This window comes from Acanthopagrus latus, chromosome 15 (assembly GCF_904848185.1).
Source record: "Acanthopagrus latus isolate v.2019 chromosome 15, fAcaLat1.1, whole genome shotgun sequence".
Lineage (NCBI taxonomy): Eukaryota > Metazoa > Chordata > Actinopteri > Spariformes > Sparidae > Acanthopagrus > Acanthopagrus latus.
The window spans coordinates 18,992,434-19,018,914 of NC_051053.1; the positions used below are offsets into that span (position 1 = coordinate 18,992,434).

General features: G+C 41.4%; 1 protein-coding gene across 8 annotated transcripts in view; it reads right to left on the bottom strand.

Moving 5' to 3' along the window:
- Window positions 1–450: 450 nt before the first annotated feature.
- Window positions 451–26,481, bottom strand: part of cep170aa (centrosomal protein 170Aa) — a 41,611-nt gene continuing 15,580 nt past the window's right edge. The window contains exons 5-24 of one of the 8 annotated variants that reach the window (XM_037123702.1): window positions 24,783–24,861; window positions 24,446–24,504; window positions 24,076–24,307; window positions 22,413–22,550; window positions 17,894–18,067; window positions 17,143–17,448; window positions 12,245–12,393; window positions 12,040–12,145; window positions 11,559–11,848; window positions 9,470–9,559; window positions 8,493–8,610; window positions 6,754–8,316; window positions 6,453–6,503; window positions 5,032–5,305; window positions 4,571–4,802; window positions 4,020–4,187; window positions 3,838–3,926; window positions 3,652–3,745; window positions 3,497–3,548; window positions 451–3,199 (exon numbers count right to left, since the gene is read on the bottom strand). In XM_037123702.1, the coding sequence (XP_036979597.1) occupies window positions 2,874–3,199; window positions 3,497–3,548; window positions 3,652–3,745; window positions 3,838–3,926; window positions 4,020–4,187; window positions 4,571–4,802; window positions 5,032–5,305; window positions 6,453–6,503; window positions 6,754–8,316; window positions 8,493–8,610; window positions 9,470–9,559; window positions 11,559–11,848; window positions 12,040–12,145; window positions 12,245–12,393; window positions 17,143–17,448; window positions 17,894–18,067; window positions 22,413–22,550; window positions 24,076–24,307; window positions 24,446–24,504; window positions 24,783–24,861 (4,590 nt within the window). In that variant the 3' untranslated portion in view covers window positions 451–2,873. Of the gene's footprint in view, window positions 3,200–3,496; window positions 3,549–3,651; window positions 3,746–3,837; window positions 3,927–4,019; window positions 4,188–4,570; window positions 4,803–5,031; window positions 5,306–6,452; window positions 6,504–6,753; window positions 8,317–8,492; window positions 8,611–9,469; window positions 9,560–11,558; window positions 11,849–12,039; window positions 12,394–17,142; window positions 17,449–17,893; window positions 18,068–22,412; window positions 22,551–24,075; window positions 24,308–24,445; window positions 24,505–24,782; window positions 24,862–26,481 lie in introns of all 8 variants that reach the window. The other 7 variants (XM_037123698.1, XM_037123696.1, XM_037123700.1 and 4 more) reach the window with 7 other exon arrangements.

The window sequence follows — 26,481 nt, forward strand, 5'->3', positions numbered from 1 at the left end:
TTTAAGATTTACCATATTTTCTTTCTTGGGTCAAAATCATTTTTATGGGAGTACTACGAGCGCTTTTACAATAGCATCAAAATTGCAATTTTTAAAACGCTAAGAAGGCTCGACACAACATGAAACTTTGCTTGTAGTATCACCAGGGTGTCTACACATGAACTCGAACATTGAAAACATTGTTTGTGTACACAGTTTACTCAAAGGAAAGTTTTAGAACAACTATCGTTACCAGTTCTTTCCTCCACTCGCCACCATCCTGCTATTCGAGAAGTGTCTATCCCCGAGTGCAATGCAACATGAAGGAGAGTTAAGCTGGAATGCTCCTAAAATGCCTGCCGATGGTTCTTTGTCAGTCAGTATTTGGTGACATTACCTGAGTGTGAACAGGAACGAAGTTACATTTTTCAAAAGTAGGATCCTATAAAAATTGTTCAATCAAAACAGAGAAACAAGTGAATGGCTCTCTTTTATTAACAGTAAGAAACAATGCAGGTAGTCCAACAAATATAAAATGCATGAAACATCCACAAAATATTAAACAAAAAAAATAAATAAAATGGTGTTTTATCTTTACAAAAATGACAAAGAACACTGATCAGATGACACATGTAGAATTTCAAAAATAAACATGTACCTAGCATTCACAGTCCCCTAATTTCTTTCTTTTTTAATAAAATGGGAGAAAGAAAAAAACAAAACAAAAACAAGATTAGAGGCTTTGTTTGTACAGACAGAATAGTTCCAGAGAATCAAGGCAGTCACTTGTGATATCATCCAAAATGATATCATTCGTTGTCAAACCATTTGACATCTGATGCAGCCTTTCACTGCTTCTTCACTACTTCTGTATGAAAAAAAACACCACAATCCGATGTGCAAAATAAGAGAATTCTTTTGAGACAACTACATCTTTTTCTTTTGTTTTGATCAATGCCCTTCTAGAGTCAAAATGGGCACTTTGAGGCATTGAAAAACATTGTACAGTACAGTATAGAGAGAAGGAAATGGAACACATATTCTGGTACCTAAAGTCACTACTGCAAGAGTATCTAAGCACTAATATACTGCCTTACTTACTCTAGAACACAGACTATAAGCTGAAGAGAGATTCAGAAAATGGTTCTTCCCATTAAAGTAAGTAGAAAAGCAGCAAGTCAATGAGAAAGAGGTTTAACTATACTGTCTCTGCAATGTTACAGCATCAGTACGTTGGAACTTCCCCCGCTGGTGGAACAATGCATCTATCTGTTTACACACTGATTTGAAGCTGCATTATGCGCACAATTCCAAAAATAGATGGGGAGCTTATAGAAAAAATTATCAACCACAGCCAGAAATTAAACCAAATTCCAGCAGTTTTCCATGTTCAGGTTTTCTGTGTACTTTGTATGACAGACAAAGAAAATGAAATTCATTGTGAGGTGACTCAAGCATTAAAAAGTAAAGGTTTACAATATCTACAATGCCAGTATCTAAATATTATAAAATATTTAGTTTACACAGATTTTTTCTTTGCTCATCATTGCTATGTTTAAAAAAAGTCACACCACTCGTGACTGGAAAAAGTAGAAAAAAGCCAATTGGAAATCATAGGACACTTCAGTGGATGTACTGCGAAAAGCTAAGGGCACTGTCACAGAGACTAAAAGCATATGGCAGCAATGATTAAACTAGCATTTCATTATAATAAATAAGCTTTTGCAATCTTTTATTTGTTGACAGAAAAATGATTTGACATTCAGAGAAGGTGAGAAATATGATGAGATGAACTGCCATTTTTGAAATATAGATTCAACAGATGAATTTCAAGATGGCACACCTGCTTGAAAATGAAACGATCAATGAACTTGTTAACTTTGGTAAGTGAGAATTTTGAGTGAAAACGATCATTGGTTTCCCAAAGGCTGTTACTGTTTACTGTGTAAAACTACCATTCGATATTAGTAAGATCAACACAGACATCGATTAGCAGGAAGAAAGCTCTCTGCTCTGTCCTGTACATGCTACTGAAGGGACAAACAATTTTTCCGACTACTCGAAGAGAAGGGAAGGGAAGGAGAGAGGAAAACATAATGGGGGAAGGAGAAACACAGAGATGGGGAGGCACTACAAATCCTTCCAACAGTTTGAGAGATGCATCAATGGACGGTTATGAAATATCTAAAACATCTGCAATTCTGTTTGGTTTGTGAACAGTTTCAGGCATGAAGCATGTTTGTATGACTGAGTGGTTCGTCGGGGTGGTTACTTAAGGCTGCTGAAATCTTTCTTACACTGAATAAGAGCTAATAAATCATTGCAATGTGCTGCATTTCATCATAGTGTAAATAGAACATATTTTGCAAGTGTTATTTTACAATGCATTCTGTTGGTCTGAAAGTACTTTATTAAAGTCTCAAAAGTTGTATATTAATAGAGGGGACAGGGGCTGCTACTATTGAGGATGTGTTTTAAGGCATGTCCTTAGTGTAGGAAGGGTCCACACACATGGAGAAAGGCAAGAGGAGCAGGCTGGAGGAGAGCGGAGGCTGTACAACCACTGAGAGAGCAGCCACGTAGCCTCCAGTCCATCAGGAAGTCTGGTCGGCCAGTTGAAAAGTTGATAATATGACTGTCCAAATCAATCATGGGTGAGTGTCTGTTCTGAAGGTTTATCCATGATGCATCAGCTGAGGAGTCTAAAGCTCAGTTGAAGCACTTCATTTCCGGCCAGGTCTGGTAACACTTGAGCTAAATGTTCATATTATAACCAAAATCTTCCACTGGTATAATCAGTGGAACTGTCCTATGAGAAAAACTGGTTAAATGTTTCTACACCTGCATCCAGACTCATTTATTTCACATAACACTGATTTCAGGGAACTTTCTGTTCACTTCTGTGCAATGGCCTCCTCTCCGCTCGGCCGTATGCGGTTGAAGGGCAGTCCTCCGACCCCTGTTAACCCCAGACCCATGCTGGGCTCTCGTGCGGTCTCCCCTGTGCTGGCAGAGGAAGTCTGAACCCTGGCGGTTGATCCTCCAGGCCCAGGGAGGATCTCCGGCAGTGATTCTTTGGCTTGGGGTGCAGACCCGGGGCTGGTGGCTGAGGGGGAAGTTGTTTTGGCGGTTTGGGGCCTGGTAGGGGTGGTGGGGCTGGTCAGACCAAGGCTGGCCAGGGCATCCAGAGTCCCATCTGGGTCTACCATCACATTGATCACTGGGACAGGAACAGGGAGAGAATGAATGTGTAGAAGGCTGTGTGCTAAGTCAGTGTATATTTACAGGGTTGGGGTTAAATCAGATCCAGATCCACACAGCACAACAGTGTCCGTATAATGTTAATGTCAGGCAGAGAAAGGCAGACATTGCACTTGGGAGCATTGGGTTGCAGTGTTTGTGTGGTGAAAAACATTAATAAGACACTGCTGGTTATGACTGATATTAGCTAGCATTATGATAACTGAGCCATGACCATACAGCTAATAACAAGCCAACAATGTGTAGGGTCTTTTACCTTGAAGCTGCTTCTCAACTCTCTTCAGTTCAAGCAGAATTGAGGAGATCTCCTGAAGAGAGGAGGAGAAAATACAACAAAACAATTAGCCCTCAATAATTCTTCACTTTCCTTGTCATTCAATACTGTTTTTAAAGACAGACAGGTTTCTGTACCTTGTTGGAAGTTTTCAGAAGAGGTACATCACTCTCAGATCGCATTTTATTCTCAATTTCATCCCAGTTTCTGTCCTTATCCTTAAACAATATCCTAGAAGAAGAACGTATTACAGGGTGCATGTTCATTCACAGCGGATTTGCAAATAGAAAAATTAGTATGAGTACAAAGACAAAAACTAGTACCTGATTTTTCCTGCTGTTCTGTCAACAGAATTTCTGATCTTGGTTGACAGCTGAGAAACTGAATTGAGCAGCAGGCTGTCCAACACCGCCTGAACACACAGAGGAAAAGAAAACAAGTTTGAATTGACAACCTGGAGGTGAATGACTGGTACGTATTGTTGTCATGTATTCTGTGTTCTCACATCCTCTCGGTTCCACGTGCGTCTCCTCAGGGCTCGGGGTTCCAGAGTGTCAGGAGCTCGGGGGCGGAGCTCAACCGGCTTACCATTGATCTCTGGTGCTTTAGTGGCTGAAATCACAGGAGGGATTTTCCTAAAGTTGAGGCTCTCATCAAACACCCGATCCACCAACTGGAGAAAGATAGATGGAGAAGGCAGAGAAGAGGGAAATAAAAGTCTAAAACTTTAATATAGTTCTCTCTCGTGATATTGCAGTTTTAAAAGATTTGTGAGAAATGAAGGAATTAGCGAGCTAGCAGCTCTAAAGCTTTAATTGAAAGTTACATTTTAATGCTATGCTGTTAAAATAAGTTAATCCTCTAATTAAAAAAAAGAAAAAAGAGGGAGTTAAAGTACAGCAGATGGGCGTGTTTTAATGAATACCTCTCACAACAGATGAATGCTATAAGGCAACAGAGAGGCAGCCATTTTTATCAAAGCAACACATGAGGGATGGCGAAGGTGCAATGGAAGCACACGCAGTAAGTCAGTGATAGAAGAAGAAAAACGGGCACCTTTCTCATGCTCTCCTGTATATCCGGCTGGGTGGGACGTGCAGGGCCTACCTCTTCCCGGGTGTCAATGGCTGATCCCGGGGTGGTGGCGGCGGTGCTGACGGTGGTGCTGGGTGCAGTGCCAGATGAACTGACTGAGTCGATCTCACCGGCCACATCGTGGATCTCACGGGCCAAGATGGCCAAGTCCTTAGCCAGGTCCTGGCTGATCCTACGCACACATGGGAATAACCTGTTAACCATCAGACAGATGGAGGAGTTCTTTAGGATAGATATGACAACATGCAACATGCATACACAATAACCTGTGATCACATACACATCACATAGAAGTCAAGCAATAAAGGACAGCTCTTATTTAACTCAATATCATGTTAAAACATTACATAGATTTGTGAAAGATTTCATTCTTATATTAACTTAATAGTTTCTTAATAGGTAAATCTTGTACTGATCAATACCTGGCTATCTCCTCGCTGTGTGCCGTCCAGTCCCTGATGTACTCCTCTTGCTCTTTCATGCGGTGTTTGACTCCCACTCCGCCTGGACCCGTCACCACGCTGGAGCCTGGGCTCGCAGTGGTGCTGAGTCTTGAGCTGCGGTGTGGGACGAGGTGATGAGGCCGAACGTGGGAGCGTCCTCCATGCTTTGGAGAATTTCGGTTGGAGCCAAACTCTTCCTCTGAGGTTGAGCCGTACTCTGGTGGCAGACGTCTCCATCTGCTGCTACTGGACACTGTGAAGGTAATGGAAAAGCAATATTTAGTAAATACTACAATTTCAATTACAACACTTGTTATTCTTTAAGTTAATAAATAAACTTGTTGACATGAGTAGCTTTGTTAATGAGGCAGCCCCCAGCCAATCCTGCTTTCATCGGAAATCAAGGAAAATTAAATTCTGCAAGTGGATGTGTATTCTTTGTCGGTTTGAAATACATATTTTGATTACTGACCTTAACAAATGCAGAGATACATAATTGAACAGAGATGAAGTTAAGATTCAAATACAGTTATTCTCTGCAATGTACTATCCTTGAACTAAAATAAAAAATGGGTGGCTGTGAATTAGAAAGACTGTTGAAGCGAAGCACTCAATTTTTTGTATCTTAGTTCAGTTATTGTTATTGGACGACGACATGAATGTTTTGGCAACAATAAAACCCAAGTGAAAACAACAGACACGGCAGAGAAACTCTAGAAAAATTCTACTTGAGGCAGCCAACAAAAGCACCCAACAAGGTACATAAACCTCGACAGAGCCAGGGATGTGTTAAGCTGCTTTACAATGGTCACACAACAGCTGCACTAATGTAGCTGCACCATGATGAGACAACACCATGCTCTACCAGTCTCTCAAGGGTAAGATGGGACCAAGTGGAAGTGTTGTGGATAAAATCTCCACTAGGTGGGGCAGTGTTGCAAAACCATTTCCATCCAGTGTTGTTATTTGTTTTGAAAGAAGTAAGAGTGTGAATAGAGCACTTGGGTCTTCATCATAGCATTATGTCATGAATGTCAGGGAGGAGACACAGAGTTAACACGGCAAGATATGCTAGAACTGGGTCATCATAATTCAACATTTACATAACATACATGTACTAGTACTACACATTGAGATTCACATCTGAATCTCAAAGTATTCAAAACAAATGTATGATTTTGTTACAAAGTTTGTATTTTCTTTTACTAAGGACTAGAAATCTTGAGCTTGGTGGCAGCTTCTTTTGATGTGACCCAGGTCTGACACACCAAACACACACACACACGCATGCACACACACACACACACACACACACACACACACACACACACACACACACACACACACACACACACACACACACTCTGTCTAATCAAGGCTCTACAGTTCTGGTACAGTACCCATCAGCTCTTCCTCTGCATCACCGCCCTCAGGTTCGGGCTGAGAGCTCTCTGGACGATGACAACCAATGCATAAGTTTGTCACAACACAGTGGAAATGTTTACAGACAAATGTTTAGACACCGACACATGATGAGGTGTAAAATGGTGCAGACTTTTTATAATCAACCCTTATACCACATGCTATCAGAAATAATAACAGATATAATACAATTAGCAACAACTTTAATTTTCCCTCTTCCGACTGTTCCTACAATATGTGAAATAATCAGAATAAACCAGAAGTAGAAGTGAGTCTCACCTGTGGGCGAGCAGTATCCAGCTGTAGTTGTCTTAGTCTTGGTCTCGTTCAGTTTGGAAACGCTGTTGGCCCTCATCCTGGGTGTCAGCCTGTTCTCGGTCGGTGTTGATGCTCGCAAGCCTAGACGCAGAGCAGTCTCAGCTGACAGGCGGGGTGAAGAGGTGGAGCTCCGTGTCACCGTACACTCTGAGTCACTGCGGGCCGAGATGGAGCCCAGGCGGGTCCTACGTGGCTGAGCCAGCATGTCCAGTCGTGACAGTCCCTTCCGACCAGATGGTGGTTTAGAAGTGGAGCTGGTGGTGGACACCTCAGAAGCGACAGACACCCTGTCTGCATCAGCTAGATCCGTGTCAGACGTATCCCCCAAGCGGGCGCGGCGGAGAAGGGAGGCTCTCGTGGGTCGCGGCTGAGGCAGCGCGGCCTGCTTGTTCAGGGAGGAGGCTGTGGCTGCCTGTAGAGTCCTGCTGCTCTTGGAGGATCCAGCAGTGGTGGATTTAAGTTTGGAGTGCCCCAAAGGTCCAGAGTAGGTCTCCTGGTCTGAGGACAGGATGTCAGAGATGGGGAAGGAAGAAGTCTGGTCATCATCAGTGAGATCCAGAGACGGCTGGCGTGCTCTGGAGGAGGCAGAAGGCTGAACAGAGCGGCGTGTATCAGTCCGGCTTGAAACCTCCACAGTTCTTGTTTTAGACTTCCTCTCCAAGCGTTCACGTGCGCTTGCATTGGTAAGGCTGGTCTTGGAAGCTGTGCTCATGTTGCTCTTCTCGCGGTGCATACTGCTGAAGGAACGTCGTTTTTGTTCGCCACCAGCTTTCTTCTCTCCAGTCACATGACTGGTTGTGCTGGCTGTGTCCACATCAGACTCAGGAGAGATGGAGTCAGTCCGAGCGGGGTAGCCAGAACCTGAACCATGAGTGGTGACTCCAGTTTTACTGCTTTTCTGGTCTAGTTTGTTTTCATCTCTTAGTTTGGCCTCCAGGAAAGCCATAACAGCTTCAGTGTCCTTCAGGAGGGTAGCAGTGTCCATGCTGCCCACGGAGTCACTGCGTTCCCGCCCATTGCTGCCTCTGTTGATACGTGGGATGAGCTCTGCAGGGACATTAGCACTAGGCTTCTCAATTGTGAAGCTGCCCTGGCGCACTAGTGGTTTTCCAGACTTCTCTCCTTCTCCTGTTCCCGTTCCTGCTCCTGCTCCTGCTCCTGTTCCTGCTCCTGCTCCTCCTCCTCCGCCTCCTTTCCTCTCCTCTGACCTCTTCCTCCGCTCAGTGCTGCCAGATGTCCGGACAGGAGCCTTGGAGGGAGAAGATGTGGAGCTTTGTTTCCGTCGACTGGTCATCTCCACGTCTCCAGTGGGAGTTGGGGACTCCCCGTCTCCCTTGTTCTCTTTTTCTGGGGGTTCAGTGTCTTGTTTCTCCCCAATCTCGGATCTCAGTCCCAGAGCTTTGGTGCTGGATTTTACCCGGGGGTCATCTACTGGGAGCTGGGGGAGCGTCCTGCGTTTGCGGTCCGTCAGACTGGAGGAGGATTCCCCTCTGCTGAGGGATGCACTGGACTCAAAGGCATCAGCTTCAAGAAAAATGACACACTCACTTAACTGAGATTCAAGACAATTCTGACATTAATTTAAAGTAAATTTGAGTGCTACTTTTTACTGTACATGCTTGTAAGTTTTGGCAAATATACTCCAGCACACAACATTTAATTCAGGCATATCCATTCTTTACAATCAAATAAATATGTACCTCTCTCTTTGTGCAGGAAGGTGGCTGTTTCTGCTCCTGAGCCCTCTGGGTCTGTCCTGGTGTGGTTGGCAGCTATACTGGCCCACTGAGAGACCCAGCTCGAGTCACCAGGAAGAGCCTGAGGGGAGACAAGAGGGGGGTGGGTTGACGAGAGAGGGAAAAAAAGAGCAGTTTAGTCAATTGGTGGTGGCTCAAAGTGGCACAAAATATACAGAGCAAATCATTAGCAAGATTAGCATTCATGTGTTCATCTGAAATTTAAAACATGATGGACATCATTTTGTTTGTGGCAATGAATGGATATACTTTTATTTGTATTTTTTCAATATTATAATTACTTATTTGATGTTGCCGAATCTGATCCACCATCACCAGCGTCACCATTCAAGAAAGTTTTAAGAAAATCTGAACAGCAGCTCCTCATTTTACTGAGATAAAGATATATATCTGTATCTATACGACATAAAAGACATGATACAAAGGCTGTCAATGCTCATACACACTGTCCCCTCCCTCTGATGAAATGGCCTGGAGGGCTGAACGTGTCTCTCCTCATCTTGGCATGATCTAGGTCAGGGAGGACTAGCCTCCTCCCATGAGCAGGCTACGGGAGTAGAGCAGTCAAGCCATGGGAGTGACTGTGACTCACATCATGAAACTCAGCCATGATTCTCCGTCTGCCGCATAAACATTCTGTTATACTACGCTAGACTGAGAGCACATAAGTAACTGTGAGTCAGAGGTAATTTTTTACATTGGAATTTACCTAATTGAAAATGAATTAATCACAACGATATGGGTGTATGTACACTTTTGTATTGGTGAACATATGAGGAGAGATTTAGGAAGAAAGACAGATAAAGAGAGAAACAACCAGGGAGAACCAAAAGTAAACTCCAAAAATTAAAAGCAGAATCCAGAACAGCAAAAACATAACAAAAGAAAGACAAATAAGCTGTTCAAGTATAGTTTTCTACCTCTTTCTCTGACTCTCCAGTCTCTTTTCCTTTTCCTTCTTTCAGGTCTGATAGAATAGAGGAGTTCTGGCTCTGCTGCACACCAAACACCTACAAATGTTTAAAAAAGTAGGACAAAAGCTAAAAATATGGTAAAAGATAGACATGTTATGGCATTATGTACTGTATGTATTATTGTTATACTTTCCAGTAGTCTTTTAGCACTGTATGCATCCTACAGACATATGTGCTGCAGCAAACTTTTTTTCTTATCATTAAATTGTATACATTTTTATAATATAACAGCAAAGAACAACAGTGTCAGTGGGTTACATGCCTTTATGATACATTAATTGAATGAATTTAATTTAATTCAGTCTCCAGGCAGCAAACCTTTTAATGAAAATATAACAATAATAATATTATTCAACTGTTCTCTTGATGAATAAAGGTGAACTGAACCGACAGAAGTAGATGCTGTTCAAGTAAAGCAACGATCTGCTCTTGATAGATGAGCACCATGGCAACAAACAGAAATCACACACAGATACACAACTACACACACACATACACACTATTTACAAAAGGGGGAGAGAGCGAGAGCGGACAGACTGTGAGCAGTGTGCCAATTAGTGTGTCAGCTAATTACAGGAATTAGCATAACAACACTTCCAGTTTTGAATGTAATGCAGACTAACACTGCCTAGAAATACACCCCACTAATTATATCACTGCTCCTTCTAACACCTGTATACAACACTTGAAGGGAAATGTCACTCTTTAAGATGTAATTTAGTAAAGTTTAAATTATGTCTACAGTATGTAACAACCTTAATTGACAACTTGGCTTCCCAAAAATGAGTAGATATGCCTCCAGTTGCAACTTCTGAATCCTGAAGCTAGCAATTATAAACTCCAGTAAACTTTCTGCTATTTGTACTTATTTAAAGGAAGTCCTTCCTCTAAATTTGACTTTACTTATAATGAAAGAAATCCTAGCAATTCCTTTATTTTTAGCCCGAGTCTCACCCTGAAACTAACATTAAGCCATCTCTCTGTAAGTGTATTGCTTTGCCCCTTTTCAGTCAACAATGAGAGAGTGCTGAGCAAAAGGACAGGGGCGGCAGTCAGAAACTGATGGTGGTTTTTTAACCTCCCCGGAGCAACATTTCGTAAAACAGGGCAGTGCTTGATGGAGCAAGTCTCCTCAGGCTATTACAGAAGCATTAGGTTTACCAATGGGACTGACAGGATGGAGTGGTGGTCAGGCAAGGCAACTGAAAGTCGATAACTTTGTTTCAGTGACAACAGCACAAATCTGTCTCAAAGGACGTGCTAACTCTGAAAGTGCTAACGAAGCAGGTAATAAAGAGACAATTAACCTTGCTCTGGACTGTTTGTGCTTTCTCTTTAGAATTACTGCAGAGTACGTTTGAATGATGCTCTTTCCACTTGCTACTTTTACAGACACAAATAAGGAAAGAGTGCACCAAGGAGAGTTTTATTTTCATAAATTTTCTGGAGTGATTAGTGTAATCTGAGCTATCTGATCTATTTGAACTTATTTAACCTATCATCAGAGAACCTTTGTTTTTTCTCCAAAGTCTCCATGCAGATTACAGTCTACTTAGTCAATTATCTACACAACTTACAGCAATACAACAGAATAATCGCAACATGCAATTATATTCGTGCTGCATTAGTAAACAGTCTTACATCCATATCATGACAACAGTACAACAGTAACATAGCAACAAAAAACAGTGTGTGTGTGTTGCTGTCTGGGAATGAGCCTCAAATGGAATGGGATTTGGTGTATTATCAAGCAGAGCGGATTCTAGCATGGTCAGCAAATTGCTTCTTTCATCACAATCTGTGGGGGCAATAATGGCATAAATTCATTATAAAAATCTAGCATTTTTTAAACAAACCATTAAAAGAGAGGAAAAAGTTTCTCCCAAGTAATGTATTATCTACACTGCAAATAGCAATTTAAAAGAGAATATTAAATCCAATAATTTTCATGGGATACTGTTGCATCTCCTCATGCCAGAATTAAGACGATGAGGTCAAGACAACTTATTGTGATGGTCGAGGTTCACACTCCTACCTTGTCTATCATACGTCTGGCCTCCTCTTCCTCTGGGTTCCTGTTCTCCAGTTCAATAGTGTAGGTCCCTTTATCGCTGTGGTCATCCTCTGCATCTCCTCCAGCATTTCCCACTCCTCTCCCCACGACCGAGGCGTCCTCGCTGGGGGTGGTGGGACTACCTGTCGCCAGTCCGGTACTGGCTGAGCTGCGACCGATACTTGGGTCCTCTGATCTCTGCTTGAGAAGGACGCGGGCAGCGGTAGGGGCACCTACAGTCACTGTAGCTGGTATTGGAGCTTGGACCTTACCTAGAGGTAACAAAGTATAAATACATCTATCACAAAAACATACAAATGCACATAACACGTAACATGCTTTCACAAAGGATCACGGTACAGAGACATGTCCCACAGTGACTGATTTTAATGAATGAATGACAACAGGCCCTGGTTAACAGATTTACTGCAACTTCTACAAATCAATGTTGAAGTTTTATTACCTGAATCTGAGGCAGCAGAGGTGGAAATGCTGAACACCTTGGGGTGAGAGGGAGGCTGCGGACACAGTCCTTCCCCGCCAGCTCCTGTTCCTAGTAAGGGTGCAGTCTGGGAAAAAGAATATGACCGGCGCTTGCGTGGGTTTTCTTCGTCGTAGAACTCAATCATAAAGGCCGTGCGAGAGCCGGTTGCTCTGTTCCCGCTCACCGTTACGTTGCCTCCTCCTGTCCCTCCCGCTCCTCCCAAGTGGCCGTGTGCTGCTTTTAGGCGCTCCTCGAGGGCGTGGCGGCGGTTCGCGAAACGCAGGCCCAGTCCATTCTCTGAGTCACTCTGGGTGCCATCCTCATGTTTGCTGCCTGTCACGACACATCAATATGAAAAATATGAACAATATTCCATGTGACAATGTAAAAATATTATAATTCACAGTCAAATATTTCAGTTTACAGCTGTTTGTTGCTGTTGTGCATCCATAAAGAAACAAAACAGCAGTATTGTGCAGTAAAACAATATATGTTGTTGTTCAGAGAAGAAGAAGATGAAAAAAAGTCCCACTCAGACCACAGCACATAACCACATCTTCCTGAAAGCACATCCATTGTGGATACCACAACAAGAAACAAATGTCTGCTAACCTTTACGGCCTAAAAGAACCAGAAACCTTCGCCTGTGGCCTGAGTACAGTCATCTAACTATCACAATGCCTGGTTTACCTACCATATTACTGCTGTTTCTACATTTTGATCAGTCTGGGGCGAATCAGCATGTCCTCTCAGTATACGAAGGCAGACAGTGTGCCATACTAATCCAGACATGCCACCCACACAGTTACTGGCCCTGCCTACTGGCAGTGAGAGAGAGTGGTGAGGGGGAGGGGAGGAGGAGGACATCGAGGGGGAAGCAGAGTATGAGTTTGGATAAGAGTGCAGTGGAGACAGAAAGGGCTTCAGGGATGGAGGAGGAGGAGGAGGAGGAGGAGGAGGAGGAGGAGGAGGAGGGGAGGTGAAAGGAAGCTGGGAAGGCTGAAGTGGGAAGAAGGAAAATAGGAGGGTGGATGGGAAAGGAGAGAAAGTGGATTAGGTGGGATAAAAGAAAAAGCCAAACAGAGAGAGAGTGGGAATTCTTGACTGAAGGAGGCTCAGGATGTAGTATATTGCCACAAGAGCTGACAGCTACTCAGACAATCCGCCTGTCAGTTAACGAGATGACAGTCAGGTGTCAGAGCGAGGAGGGGGGGACACATCATGTGGCTGTTTTTATGGATGACTGGAAAACACTACTTTCACATGCTTTCATAAATCATGGCACAGGTTTGGATCTCGTGCTTTCTCTTAACTAATAAATGTTCATAAAGAAACTATGGTATAAAAATAAATCATGCAATAGCATCACTTCACAATCTAGAGTCTACATCTGTTCCTGTTCATGAGCTGATTAGTTAAATGGATTAATCTCTTCCCATCCCATACAGCGCGACTTCAGATGTTGAAAATGACATTCATTTAAAACCATACTGTGATGTTCAAAGCTGTTTTTACAATAGCCGCAGTGTGCAAGAGCTAAATCAAGCACTAGAAGTGGACTGCCCTTTAAGAGACAAGAGGACAAAATGCTGGTTGCATGGCTGAGTGGACTACAGCAGTTTGTTAGATCAACTCTCCGGACATAGTGACTTTGAATTAGTCTGATCCTATGAAACTTTTTAAATATCATTTAATTTTTTTTCATGAAACCACAATTTACATCAAACCAACATGGCCTTCACCTTGGCTCAGAAAAAGTATATAAAACAGTGAAAATCACAATAAATCTGCCCATACTGACGGCTTCTGTTACACGATAAGAGAGTTAGAGAGTTAGTATTTATAATTAGTACTTTCAGGCTTATGCTTGATTAGTTTTAAGACAAATTTACAGTTGGAAAAGCTGAAAAAATGTATCTTTTACGCTGACAGACATCCTGTGTGTTTCATATTCATAGCACAATTAAAATTCTCATTATCATTCTGTCATCATTCACAACCATATGTATTTTTCTGAATTAAGAAAATTCTGTCAAGAAAATTAAACATTTGTCCAAATAAAGACCACGTATCAGTATATCACATTATCAATATCAATAGAGGTATTCTATTTGTGCACTCCAGTCATTTTATTCATGAGGCTCCTTTAACTCATCATGGTTATTACTGCTTGGCTCTGAAGATGTTGCAGTGATGTCATTATCTCACTTCAGCTCTGGAATCTTCATATTTATGACAGAAGGCCTACGTTACAAATGTGGGGGTGGAGCTGCATAATCAGAATTGTAGGATCCCATTCTTTTAAAGCTTGACCATCACTAGGAACTAAATGCCACGACTGCTCAAGCTCAGCTGCTTTCTTTATTTCTAATCAATCTCCCTCAAGCTCCAAAACCTTATTGAACTCCAATATTAATTTGATCTAGTTCTGTTTCCATGTTGGGTTATCATAATGGCTCTGTAGCCTTGAGCATATTTCTGAGTCTGCAAGTCATTTATCACATTCCATCATCCACCTCCTCTGTCTGTCCTTTCTTTTATCACTTTAGCAAATTTAATAATGCATGGCATAAAGCAAAGAATAAAAAAAACAGTATTAATGGAATGAGGGAGGAAAGCATCTGAGTGTTACAGTAGCTTGAGCAGATCAGCAGATAAGCGGACAGAGAGAGACACGTCTTTCATGCTACCAGTCCCAGACAAAGAAGCCGTTGGCAGGGCCAGAGAAGAACAGAGCTATCTGTGAGAGTCCAGCGCTTTGCCCCGCTCGCCCCGCCATGACTCACACTAGAGCTGGCCTCTGCCTCCACCACCGGCCACACACACACACATGCACACACACATGCACACAACTGAGCACCCGGCACGAGGGTGAACTTACTTACATACATGCACAGCTGCAGAAACAGACAAGCAAATTTGCAAACAAACATACGTGGAATATTTTACTGCATTTAAGCTTACACCACAGTACAATATGCACACACAAAATTGTACTTCAACCCTTTTACAATTGCTCCAAATGATATCGATTGTGTGTGAAATACTGATCATGAATGAAAAACAGAAAAATACTTGCAACCCCAATATCATTTCTAGTCACATATTTAAAGCCTTACACTTATTAGAATGCACAGATCTGTAGATGTTACAATAATAAACCCAACAATGAAAGAATTACCAGACAGTATAAACATTTATCATCTATTTCTCTCCTTACAGAAAGAAGAGAAAGACTCACCTTGATGTTTACAAATCAAACGCTTTGGCTCAGTTGCCTCCTCGCTAAACCTCTGCCTCTCTCTCTGCCTCGTACCTCTATGACACACCCGAAGCACATCTCACACGCCTCTTCTCACACACGCTGCACTGCTTGTCTGCAGATCAGTGCTGAGCATGTCTCAAATACACACATGCAGCAAACACACACACGACGGATTTCTGCCCCACAAATCCACATGTGAGCGGCACATGCTGCACACGCGGCCTGAATCAGCGATGAAATTCGTCTCTCACACATGCTCCCGCAGCATTCTCACACACAGACACAAAGAGATCACTGCTAGTTTTTGCTATTTGTAAATGACTGTATTCTCTCTTTCCCTCCCATCATTTGCATCGCTGTTACTATAACAACTATCTGCCAAAACTCGCTCTCTCCTCATTTGCCGCCTCCCTTTCTACGTTCACTGCAGTCCAGGCAACAAGCCTCTCTCTCTCCTTCCTGCCTTTCTTTGTCCAATCATCTTTGCTGTTACTGCTAGAAATGCTGCATTAAGCATTACAGTGAGGCTCTCCCGCCTTCCTGATCCACTCTCCTGTCTCTCCAGTGTACCTGTTTTTTCCACAGCTCACACTGACACAGCCGGCATCAATAGACCGCCTCCTATCCACCTGTCCACCTGCCCTCTATCCATCCCTCTTTGTCCTCTCACAACCTATTCATCCCATCTTTCTTTTCTCTTTCATCTGTGGGTATTCTTGCTTTTCCTCCTTAAACTCACATCACAGCCAACCACAGTCCATTCAGCTCTCTCTCTTATTAAGAGGAAATACCAAGGGCCAGCTCATTAAGCATCAATCAGTCACAATTAGAAACCCCACAGACTCAAGCAGTCCCAAAGTCAGTCAGACAGTCAGTTAGCAACATAATCATCCATCAGGTGAACCACTCCATCAGCCAGTTGACATGCATGTAGTACTAACCCTGTCTAATGAATTAGCTTCCCCTGCTTTAAACTTCTGCATTCAAGATTTCCATTTTCATCAGCTCCTATCTGCTCGTCCCTCCCCCACACATGTCAACAACATCATAAATTGACCTCCATTTAATTAACTCTATGACCAGCATGCAGTCTACCATAGCCTAGCTTAGCTTCATACTAAAACTCTCTTTACTTGCGCCACTAGCACTGCCTGGTCAGGCCCATTTTCACAAAATCTCTGTGTAGCAGGAACCCACTTAGCAGTTGGCTGCTTGCAGGTAAAAGGAACAAAGACACACACAGAAGCATGCAATTTACAGTCATGGCAATCTCAAACCTTACCCCATGGATACATAGCAACAAGCCCACAGAGGTAAACAAATACGTTTTACATGTCGACACTGACAATTCAACAGAAAAGAAACCAAAAGCCACATCTTATGTTCTTAACTGCCATGAAGTAGTATATGAGTATGTGCTGCTCACTTGGTAATGACTGCAAATGGTGAAAAAGTGAAACTCAATGAGGGCTGTGCTAAGCCTTGTCATTGGATGTGGATAGGGGTTTAAATGTTTCTGTCTGATAGCTGCTAATCCCCTGGCATGGTTACCACAGCCAGCAACTTCTCTACCTAACAAAGAACAAACCCAGTTTTCACACAATATATATGCAGAGACATGGACATTTGAGACTGTGTAAAATCAAAAATTAAGGTATAACAGTAGTAGTATGATGATAATTCAGGAAAAACTAATTGATAACTCACAAGGGGATATTATTTCAGTGTGCAAATTAAAATCTTCTGTATTAGAAAGAAAGGAAGATGACGAGAACCAAATAAAGCTACAGCAAGTAGAAATGTAACAGGACCTTCACCTTTTAGCCTTTTGAGATGGACCGGCACATCACTCTTGATGCTCTTGCTGTCGTCCTCTGTCGACTCGCTGCGCACCAGAGTGGGGTCATTCTGGGCTAGCCAATCGGCCACCTTGCTCTCTGATGCCATCATAGCAGCTTGCAGAGTGCTTAAGTCCCTTCCTCCCGCTCCTCCGCTTCCTCCTCCACTCTTCTTGGAGCGAGATCTGTGGTGGTCAGGTGTGAACTTTGACACATGGTCTTTAATGGTGACTTTCCCAGGAGAAGTGTTGTCAAACTCTATAGTGAAGGAAGCGTGACCTTGAGCTGTAGAGCAGAAGTTGCAGTTGTGTCAGTCAGTGTAAGTCATTGAGTACAAATAAAAGTTCTGCTGGGTGACGAAAAAATGACTGTAAAACTGTGACTTACTGGCACAATGAACATTTTGATATATGGTACATCTTAGTATGATCAAATCAGCTGATGATTTCTGTTGGAGAATGACTGTTGCTGTTTGTGCTGAACAAACAGGGGTCACTTCCCTGTTTTGTATTGTAAGGTGTTCCTCTTAGTGCCATAAAGGACACATTTCTCAAAAAGGCGTCATTGTAATGTAAATATGAATGACTAATGGCACAAATTAATCTAGTAGTATTATTTGATAACACAGACACCATAAACCTAAATTCTTTTTAAACTCTGAAGGAGAAAAAATATACACCCAGTGACTTGTATTTACAAGAAAGTACAATAAATCAAATATGTACAGCACCTGCAGCAGTGTGGGCGGCGGTGCCCTCTGTGTCCTTTGTGGGAATCTCATGGATGCCGTTATTGGCCATGTGACCCTCCTTGGTAGGAATCTCAAAGTAACTGGAATCATGGGCGGAGGACGCATGCAGGCCGTCCTCTTTGGCTTTCTCCCCTCGACGTGCCTCTTTGCTGTCTGAGTATGAAAAACGTAAAGATGTTACTAATTTTACTGACTTAAATTTAGACTGAGTTGAAACAGATTATGTATAACATATCTGTATGACTTATATAGCTAAACAGTATAATAGAGCTGTAACAATTAGTCCATTAATCAATTAGCCAATCAAAAGCAGTTAAGTTAGTTAATTGCTGTGTCATTTTTTAAGTGAAAAAAGGATTTGCTGCTTTTCTTTGTTATTTTTTATGGTAAATCAAAAATAGAGTCTTTGGTTTTGGATTGTTGGTTGGACCAGAGAAGCAACTGGACAATGTCACCTAATGCACCAGCACATTTTATGAACTAAATGATTAATTGATTAATCATATAAATAATCAGCAGATTAATCGACAATGGACATAATAATTAGTTGCAGCCCACCATATATCTCCCCTAAACAAGTCAGTTGTCTGTCAATGCTTCTGTCTAGATCTTGAGCATTTATTAGTTAAATAACCTGACATCCCAATGCTACAATGTGACAGTGGGAGATGATTAGGGGGAATCATTATCAAAAGTCAAAGAGTGAAAGGTCAAGCGTGGCCCAAAATGGACCGATCCAATCATGGTCCAGCAAGCAAGCAGCAAGCATGTTTCAGCTTTCAACAGTATTACTGTCTCCTTCTAGGGAAGGATGCAGCCCAATGAAGCACAAATACAACAGAGACATACATATATACAGGCACATATATAGGCAGACACCCAAACACACACGTCATGTAAGTCACGCAGGACAAGAAGTTCTTGTATAGCCTTTAAAAACCTGCTTTGGGGCACTCACAATATGGAGCGTTTATTTTCTCATCAACTCATATTAACAGACAGAGCCTCTGTGGGATCTGAATATGATAAATGATGCTTTCAGAAATTAGAGGGGCCATCTGCTTCATTTTGGAGAGCAAATGTAGGGACATATGGCAACTGGCAATAAGAAGATATAGAAACTGACTCTGCAGAATACAATTACTTGTTAAAAAAAAAATAAAAATAGTGAGTACGTGTCTAATGAATAATACATTCTATAAATATGTTTATCAAGACAAAGCAGTATCTCCCAGAAACAGAATCTCTGAATTTGAAAACTTATTTTCCAATTCAGTGTTGTAAACTAAACTTAAATATAAAAGAATCTCTGTGGATTTGACTCTGAAACGAGGCCTGTAGTTGCCAGCATGAGCTGCTCTGCATGTTTGAGAAGATTTACAACATGGATTTAAACAGAGTGCAAAAATTAAGATCTTGAGAGCAAACATTTTGAGTGATGCTGTAACTGAGAAAATAATACCACGCAAAGAAGGCTTAGGAAGGATTAAACTTCTATCTAACCAGTTCATATTTTGATAAACTAACTATCTCAACTCAAAAAAGTATGAACATGTTAAACAGACAGAACAGTACCTCTTATTTGCTACTTGCTCTTGAAATCATGATGAACTGACTAAACTTCCTGTATCTCACATACATAATAGGTGTGAATGCTATCACATCCTCCAATGATGTCACCGTAAGTCACAAGACTTTTCTGGGAAGCACCTAAAAACTTCCGAAATTTTTCATGAATGAGTTTAATTCCATTCATGTAAAGATCAAACTAATGCTGCAGGATTTGTTTTTGTTGGCTTACAATAAACATATGAAAACCTTGGCTTTATAGAATCAACATTGATATTTTCTATTAGAGTTACTACGTACAAAGATTCAAATGGAGAGCAGACACAATATTAAAGATTAATGACACCCTGGATATATGGGGCATTCAACACACTTAAAAGTACTGGCTATGAGGTAAGTGTGACTGACTTTAAATAACTGTGGAAACACTTAAAATAACAACCCATTTATAAGGTACTGTGCTTCTGACGAATTCTAATGACCAACTGAGCAAGTAATTCCTAAAAGAGCCAAAGGAAGTAAAGCAAGTGCAAGGTAAGTGGATGTCACATGGATAAAATGTTGATTCAAATTGAAAGCCCTTTACCAGCTCCATTAACCGAAGTATATGGAATTGAAAGCAATACTTACCAGAGAATTAGAGAGTGGTTAGCTAATGATTGCTGCAGTATGGTTTAGAGAGAGGGGACTGTCTGAAGGCTGTGTGTATGTGGGTGTGTGTGTCGGGAGGAATGGGGGAGCTGGTGCAATGGCGTAACCCAATCGGCGTGAGTGACAATACACAAGGAAGGGGGTAGGGGCTCTGACAACACAGCCTATTCACTGGGAAGGATAAAAGGACACACACTAAACTTAACTGACATACAAAAACACACTCTCAACAAAATCATTTCCTGCCCCAAACCTCTCATTTTCTCTTTCACTTCCCCTTCACTACTGTATCTGATTTTAACAGTTTGTTAGAACAGATACAGAGGGTGTGCTCACACTTTTTTAAAAGCATGGACACTGATAAGATCTTCTTTTGACTCTGAGGTCTGTGTAACCTACATAAATACACTCCGCAACACCCCCTGGAGCACGCTGCTTCACAAAACAAACCCCACATCACAACATCCATTCAGCTCTCCGCCAAAACGTCAGTGCTCCAAGAGGGCAAAATGCCTTCCACTTACCCACTTCCATGACTGAAGTAGCCAGTCCCATTTGCTTGATTTTTTGGAGAGCTTTCAGGGTTTCAAATCACACTGCCAAGCTTGCACAGATTTACTCCAAAATGACAGTCTTGACACTAATCTCACGTGGACAGGAACATTTGTTGCTAAAATCCCATGCAAAATCTGCATGCTTTCACACAAAAATAATTAAAAACAAACAATTGTTAAACAAGAGCTGATGAGAAAAAGCATTCCTTCTTCGGCTGGTGAAGAGGCTGCCAAACTATCCATCCAGATGTGGCGAGAGTTTTGACAACGCTTCAGTCTTCTCCAGTGTCTGTGTATGATTAACCTCCCCCCACTCCTTGTGACCACTCTGGTCCACACTAAACCAGCCTGGCACAGACTGATTTTGCGCCGCTGAGCTGTTTTACTATTGGTGTAGCCTCTAATCCTGTTACTCTGACTATCCACCACAGTAAACGGGATCCCCCCCAAGTCCAACAGTCACCATACACGCACATATAGTAGGCAAACAGACGTATATACAGGCTCTGAAAAAAGCCTTTGTGTGTACATGAATATACATTGTTACACATACAAAAACAAAGTCTGGCTGGCCATTAGAGCTCCACTACAGAGCAAATAAACTGAGTTAGAGGGCATTAGTATCAAGCTACTATTTCACTATTAATAATCTAATAATAAAATAATCTGCTCTACATAATTCAATTTAGTAATGCGCTTTCTAATAGAATCCTCTTTGTTGCATACAGTGCCATACCTACTGTACCATAACATGCTCCAATTTGTGACCGAAAACTATATTAAAAACAGTAGGCATATTAAATGTACTATTTCTACTAATTCGTCACACAAAGCATGGCTATAAACATGCCAATACAACTGAGGAGTGTAAAATTTGGGACGCTATGTAAAATTTAAATAATATGGTAATCTTTTCTTACACATACTCAGTTGACAAGAGTACAAAGACAATATGTTCAAGGTAGCCGTATCAACTTCATGTTTGAACATCAGTTATGTAAATATATGCTTATTCTGAACTTGATTTTGGCAGCGTGTTTCAAATATGATGGGACGGGGCTACAAAAGACTGGAAGGTGGAAGAGGATGTGGGGGTAGTGGAATGCTCAAAAACACCTGTTTGGTACATTTCACAGGTAAACAGCTTAGTTGGTAACAGGTGGCATCCTAAAAAGGCTCAGCTGCTCACAAGCAAGAATATGGTGAGGATTGCCGCTTTGTAAAACATGGCTGTATAAAGGATGTTACAACATGGGCTTGGGAACACTTTGTTAAACCTTTGTTGGTAAACAGTTTGTTTGAAAATGATTTACAGCCAACTGTTTTCGAATCAAGATTGTATAATACTTCAGTATTACATCAAATTCTGTATAAAATCTGTGCTTGAAGTCGTCATCATGTAAGATGAAATACGCTATATATTCCTGTATAAACTTTAAACTGTCATAATTGTCATTGTCAATCTACTTTATGTATTGCAAATTGCTTTACAGAAAAAATAATCAAAAATTGCTGGTCAAATGTGACAAATACAGAGGTTTTCATTTGACAATCAACCAACTTTCTTCTATTTACAACAGTGATGTATTGGCATTATGATATTTTCACTTCAAACATTTAAACCAGTCTGTCCATCACTCTAAACACTGCATGTTTGAATTACAGTGCAGATAATGTGTGCGATGGTACTCCAAATGGAAGTCTAAAATGAGAATACCTCCTACCTGAAATGGAGCTGTCATGTTTTTTGCTGGATGACTTGCTTTCCTGTTTGAAGGAGTTCTCATCATCTGCATCGCCATCCCCCCACCAAGACGGCTGGCCGTACAGTGGGGTCCCACGAGGGAGCGCTGTAATGTCCCCTGGACAAATGCATAGATCCAGACATATTTAACAAAGCCTTGCAGACAAGGCACATTTTAATGTAGCTTTAAGAGGAATCTGCCATGTTAACGTGTTTATTACATTCTTTACACACTGTTACTGTTGACATAAACTGCTCATTGTATCATGATGACACAAAGTGAACCCAGCTGTTCTTTGTGTATGTGTGTGTTTGTTAAATCCCCTCTGGTCGGTTCTTGCACCACTGACCTATTTTCAGAACTTTATCAGGACGGATACACACACATGACATGTGCACACCCTCTATCATGCTCTGTCTCTCTTACTCTGTCAGACACAAGCAGTTTGAATCAAAGAGAGTCTTTCCATTTGTTTCTCTCTTTCCATTAAAATAAAGGCTGACATGGGACAATCCCTGCTGTTTGGTTGTAACATCTTTTTTTTATCTTGGACAGCACAGTAGAGAAGTGACAGGAAACATAGTTGAGAGAGGCAAGACTGGCTTGTAACGAAGGTCTCAACGAAGCCGGACTTGAACCAGCAATGTCACAGCTTAGAGCACGGTGTCACAAGACACCTTCTTGTTGTGTTAACCTCTCCCTGCTTTAACCTCTTCCTTTACCTCCTTTTCATTTAAGTACATCTTATCCTGAGATATGTAAGTTTAATCACAGTATATCCAGATAATTATAGATGGTCTGTGCCAAATTGCATGCAGTAGAGAGGGGCCCTTCTGTATAAAAGCTACTGAATGTATGCTCACTGTGAGGCATAATATCTGGGTGAAGCCTGGTATTACAGTAGTACCACTACAGGATTACATGCACAGAACCACAGAGAGGGGTGTCATTAAACACATGAGCAGCAGACTGGGAGACATCCAACACGAACAGTATTTGTGTGTTTGCTCCAAATTCACACTTGTGCGTGCCTGTGAATGTTCAGCATTTTAAGAAATGTAGTGCTGGCATATGGGTGTGCATTATGCAGACGTTCTGACCCTGTTACTGCTTAATCTTTGCAATAACACAAGCCCCATGTGGCCTTGTTTCAACATCTGGAGCTTAATCAGGATCCCTGCTAGCACCCCATCCTGGTCAGTGACAGACATTATTAGGGACACCCTTAAATCTAAACCGCCTTTATGTTAAAACAGTCTGACAGAATATTGGTGCAGTGGTGAAAGCCCTTGTCTTGGTGACCATGTCCACCCCCTACTGGCCTGAGATAAAACCCCACCAGACCATATTATGTGTGACAATGAGTTTTCTCAGAGGAGAAAACAATCCTAAAATGCTTACAAAAGCATTAAAACACTAATGTGTATACAACCTATACTTCTATGTTGCAAAAAATGCATCTGTGACCCTTGCTCTGTTATAATTCCTGACTATAAACCTATGAATGGAATTAAACAGTTGCAAAACTCATTAAGGTTTTGCATTAAGCATGACCAAATACACACAGAAAATTACTTTAACTTACATTAAACACTAGGTACTACAATGTACAAAAGACACCCACAAAATCCCTGTCTCTTACCTCCCACCCTCTCATCCGCTTTATGGGATTCCAAAGGTTTAGTTTGTGGCTCTTTGGAAGAAGTGACCCCGTCCGCAGCCCTGTTCTCCACTGGCCTCAGGCTGCTGCCACTGGGGGACTTAAGTGCCTTTGTTGGGGTCTTAGCGGGAGACTTGCTTGTGGTTGTGGCAGTAGTGGTTTCACCATTGGATGGCTTTTTGCTGAGCTGGAGGCCGCTGGTGAACTTTTCATGCTATAGGGAGATGGAGAAATGAAGAAAATATACAATATATAGATATATCAATAGTACAAAACAAACTGTATTTCTTGGTGAAAAATGATGCTTGACAGTGTGTGTTAAGGCATGTGTTGTGCATGGATATGTTCTTACCTTTAGAGCCTCTTCAGGTACAGTGAGCTCTCCTCTCACCACCGTGAACAGGTTGGTATGTGAGACAGAGAGGCTAAGGAAAGACTGGCTACACTTATGATATGTGATATGATAGATTATGATGTTCAGACACACACAAACTTTATACACACAGATGAAATCATTTACTACTTTGAGCTGTAGCCTGTACTATCTTCACATAGTATAGAGCAAAGAAATATGGCAATTTGCTAAGAATTCAAATAAAAACATCTGTACCTGAACGTGTTTTTGAAAGGAAAAAGCCACATGATTGTGGATGCGGAGGATTTAAAAGATCAGAAAAGTGAAAGGATATCATATCCAAACCTCAGCTTGTCCTCTAACTTCAGAGTGATGTACATCTGCTCCTGGATGCGGACATCATTTACAAAGGTCTGCAGAGGGAAGAAAATACAACAGTTAGATAGTAATATTCAACAATAAACAATGATATAAACAGACAATTACACAAATTAATATATAGTTTATGTCTGGATGTTAACAGTCCTTAACAAATCTTAATTTCTGAGAAGACAGCATATAAAAGTAACTGGAAAGTGAAAGAAGATAAATACCACAGTTTCAAAGTTGAAATTAATGTTAACTAAACTGATGTCTAAACTAATTTAACTGTCAACTAATAATAATATTCATTGTAAACCTATTTTGCAATTATATTCTGAGTTAACTGATAATTGTTCCACCTACAAAATGTCAGAAAATGGTTCAGAAAAACTTCAGTGAAGGAGCCTGGCTTGATATCTTCAACTTGATTTATTAGTCAGAACCCCAAAGATATTCCATTTACTCATGATAAAGAAAAGAAGCAAATCCTGAAGATGGGACAAGAAAATGTTTGTCATTTTTGATTGATAAATGACTTGAACAAGTGTTTTGATAAAATAGTTACTGATTAATTTTCTGGTGATCTGCTGATGGTATTGGATCAAAGGGATAACCAGCTCCTGCTTAAACATTACTTGAAACTGTTGCTAGGCAGTAATGTTACTTGCATGTGGTCAGTGAGATCCTATAATGCATGAAGCCTTGAATAGTCGAGTCAGCTGATCCTAGCGTCTCTTTATAAGAAATCAGTTGCACAGCCGGGACTAAAGGCCTAAGCATGACAATGCACTTCTTTCCCTTTCACTGTTTTCTTCTCCCACTCCCATTCCCCCTTCAACCCCTCCTTCCACTTTGCAGCTCTGAGACGGATCATGTTTCACTGAACTGCAAATGAAATTCTATCATACTTGCACTGCTGCTGTAATAAAACATTCCTCTCTCCTCTCTAGTGAGATGCATTCATCACAGCCTCAGCAAACAACCACCAAACACCTCCAGTGAGACAGTAAATGATGGCACAGCCAAACACAGCTTTTTACTCAATGCTGTGGCAAATCTCTGTATATCTACTGACTCAGCAGGAGAAAACTTCCTCTGAATGCAGCAAAAGAAGCTGGATGGCTAATGACACAGCAGGAAGAGGCTCTGACTCCTGCTTCCTGTCTGAGAGCTAGAGCGGATGTGAAGGGCATTCTGCATGTGTGTCTAATCTGGTGGGTTGTGACTGATTGTTAATCACTACATATGACTAACAGCATGTGGACACTGTAACTGGGTTTTACTGAGATACAATGTCAAAGAGACAAGTGAAGTGTATCTAAAACAGAGGTAATTAATGTTTCTTATGATGCAAAAATACCTTAAGAGTCACAGATAAATGTCTGGATGTCCCAAAAATTGTATTGTGATTAAGTGTATAGTGTAACTTTTGGTGTAACATTTATCACTCAACCTGTTTAATCTACTTCGTCGTCAGTTAGTGTTGTTCAGTGTCTCCCAAAATACCTTCTAACAGTCAACAGAGACTGCGCTGTGTGTTTCACTTAGATTTGTTTAATAACCAGAAAAAATCACAGTACACAGCCCACATTGTTCAACAACCCTATCAAAACTATCACATCATTGGTGTGGGTTGTGACTTATTAGCTAATGCTCAAAGGAATGTGTCC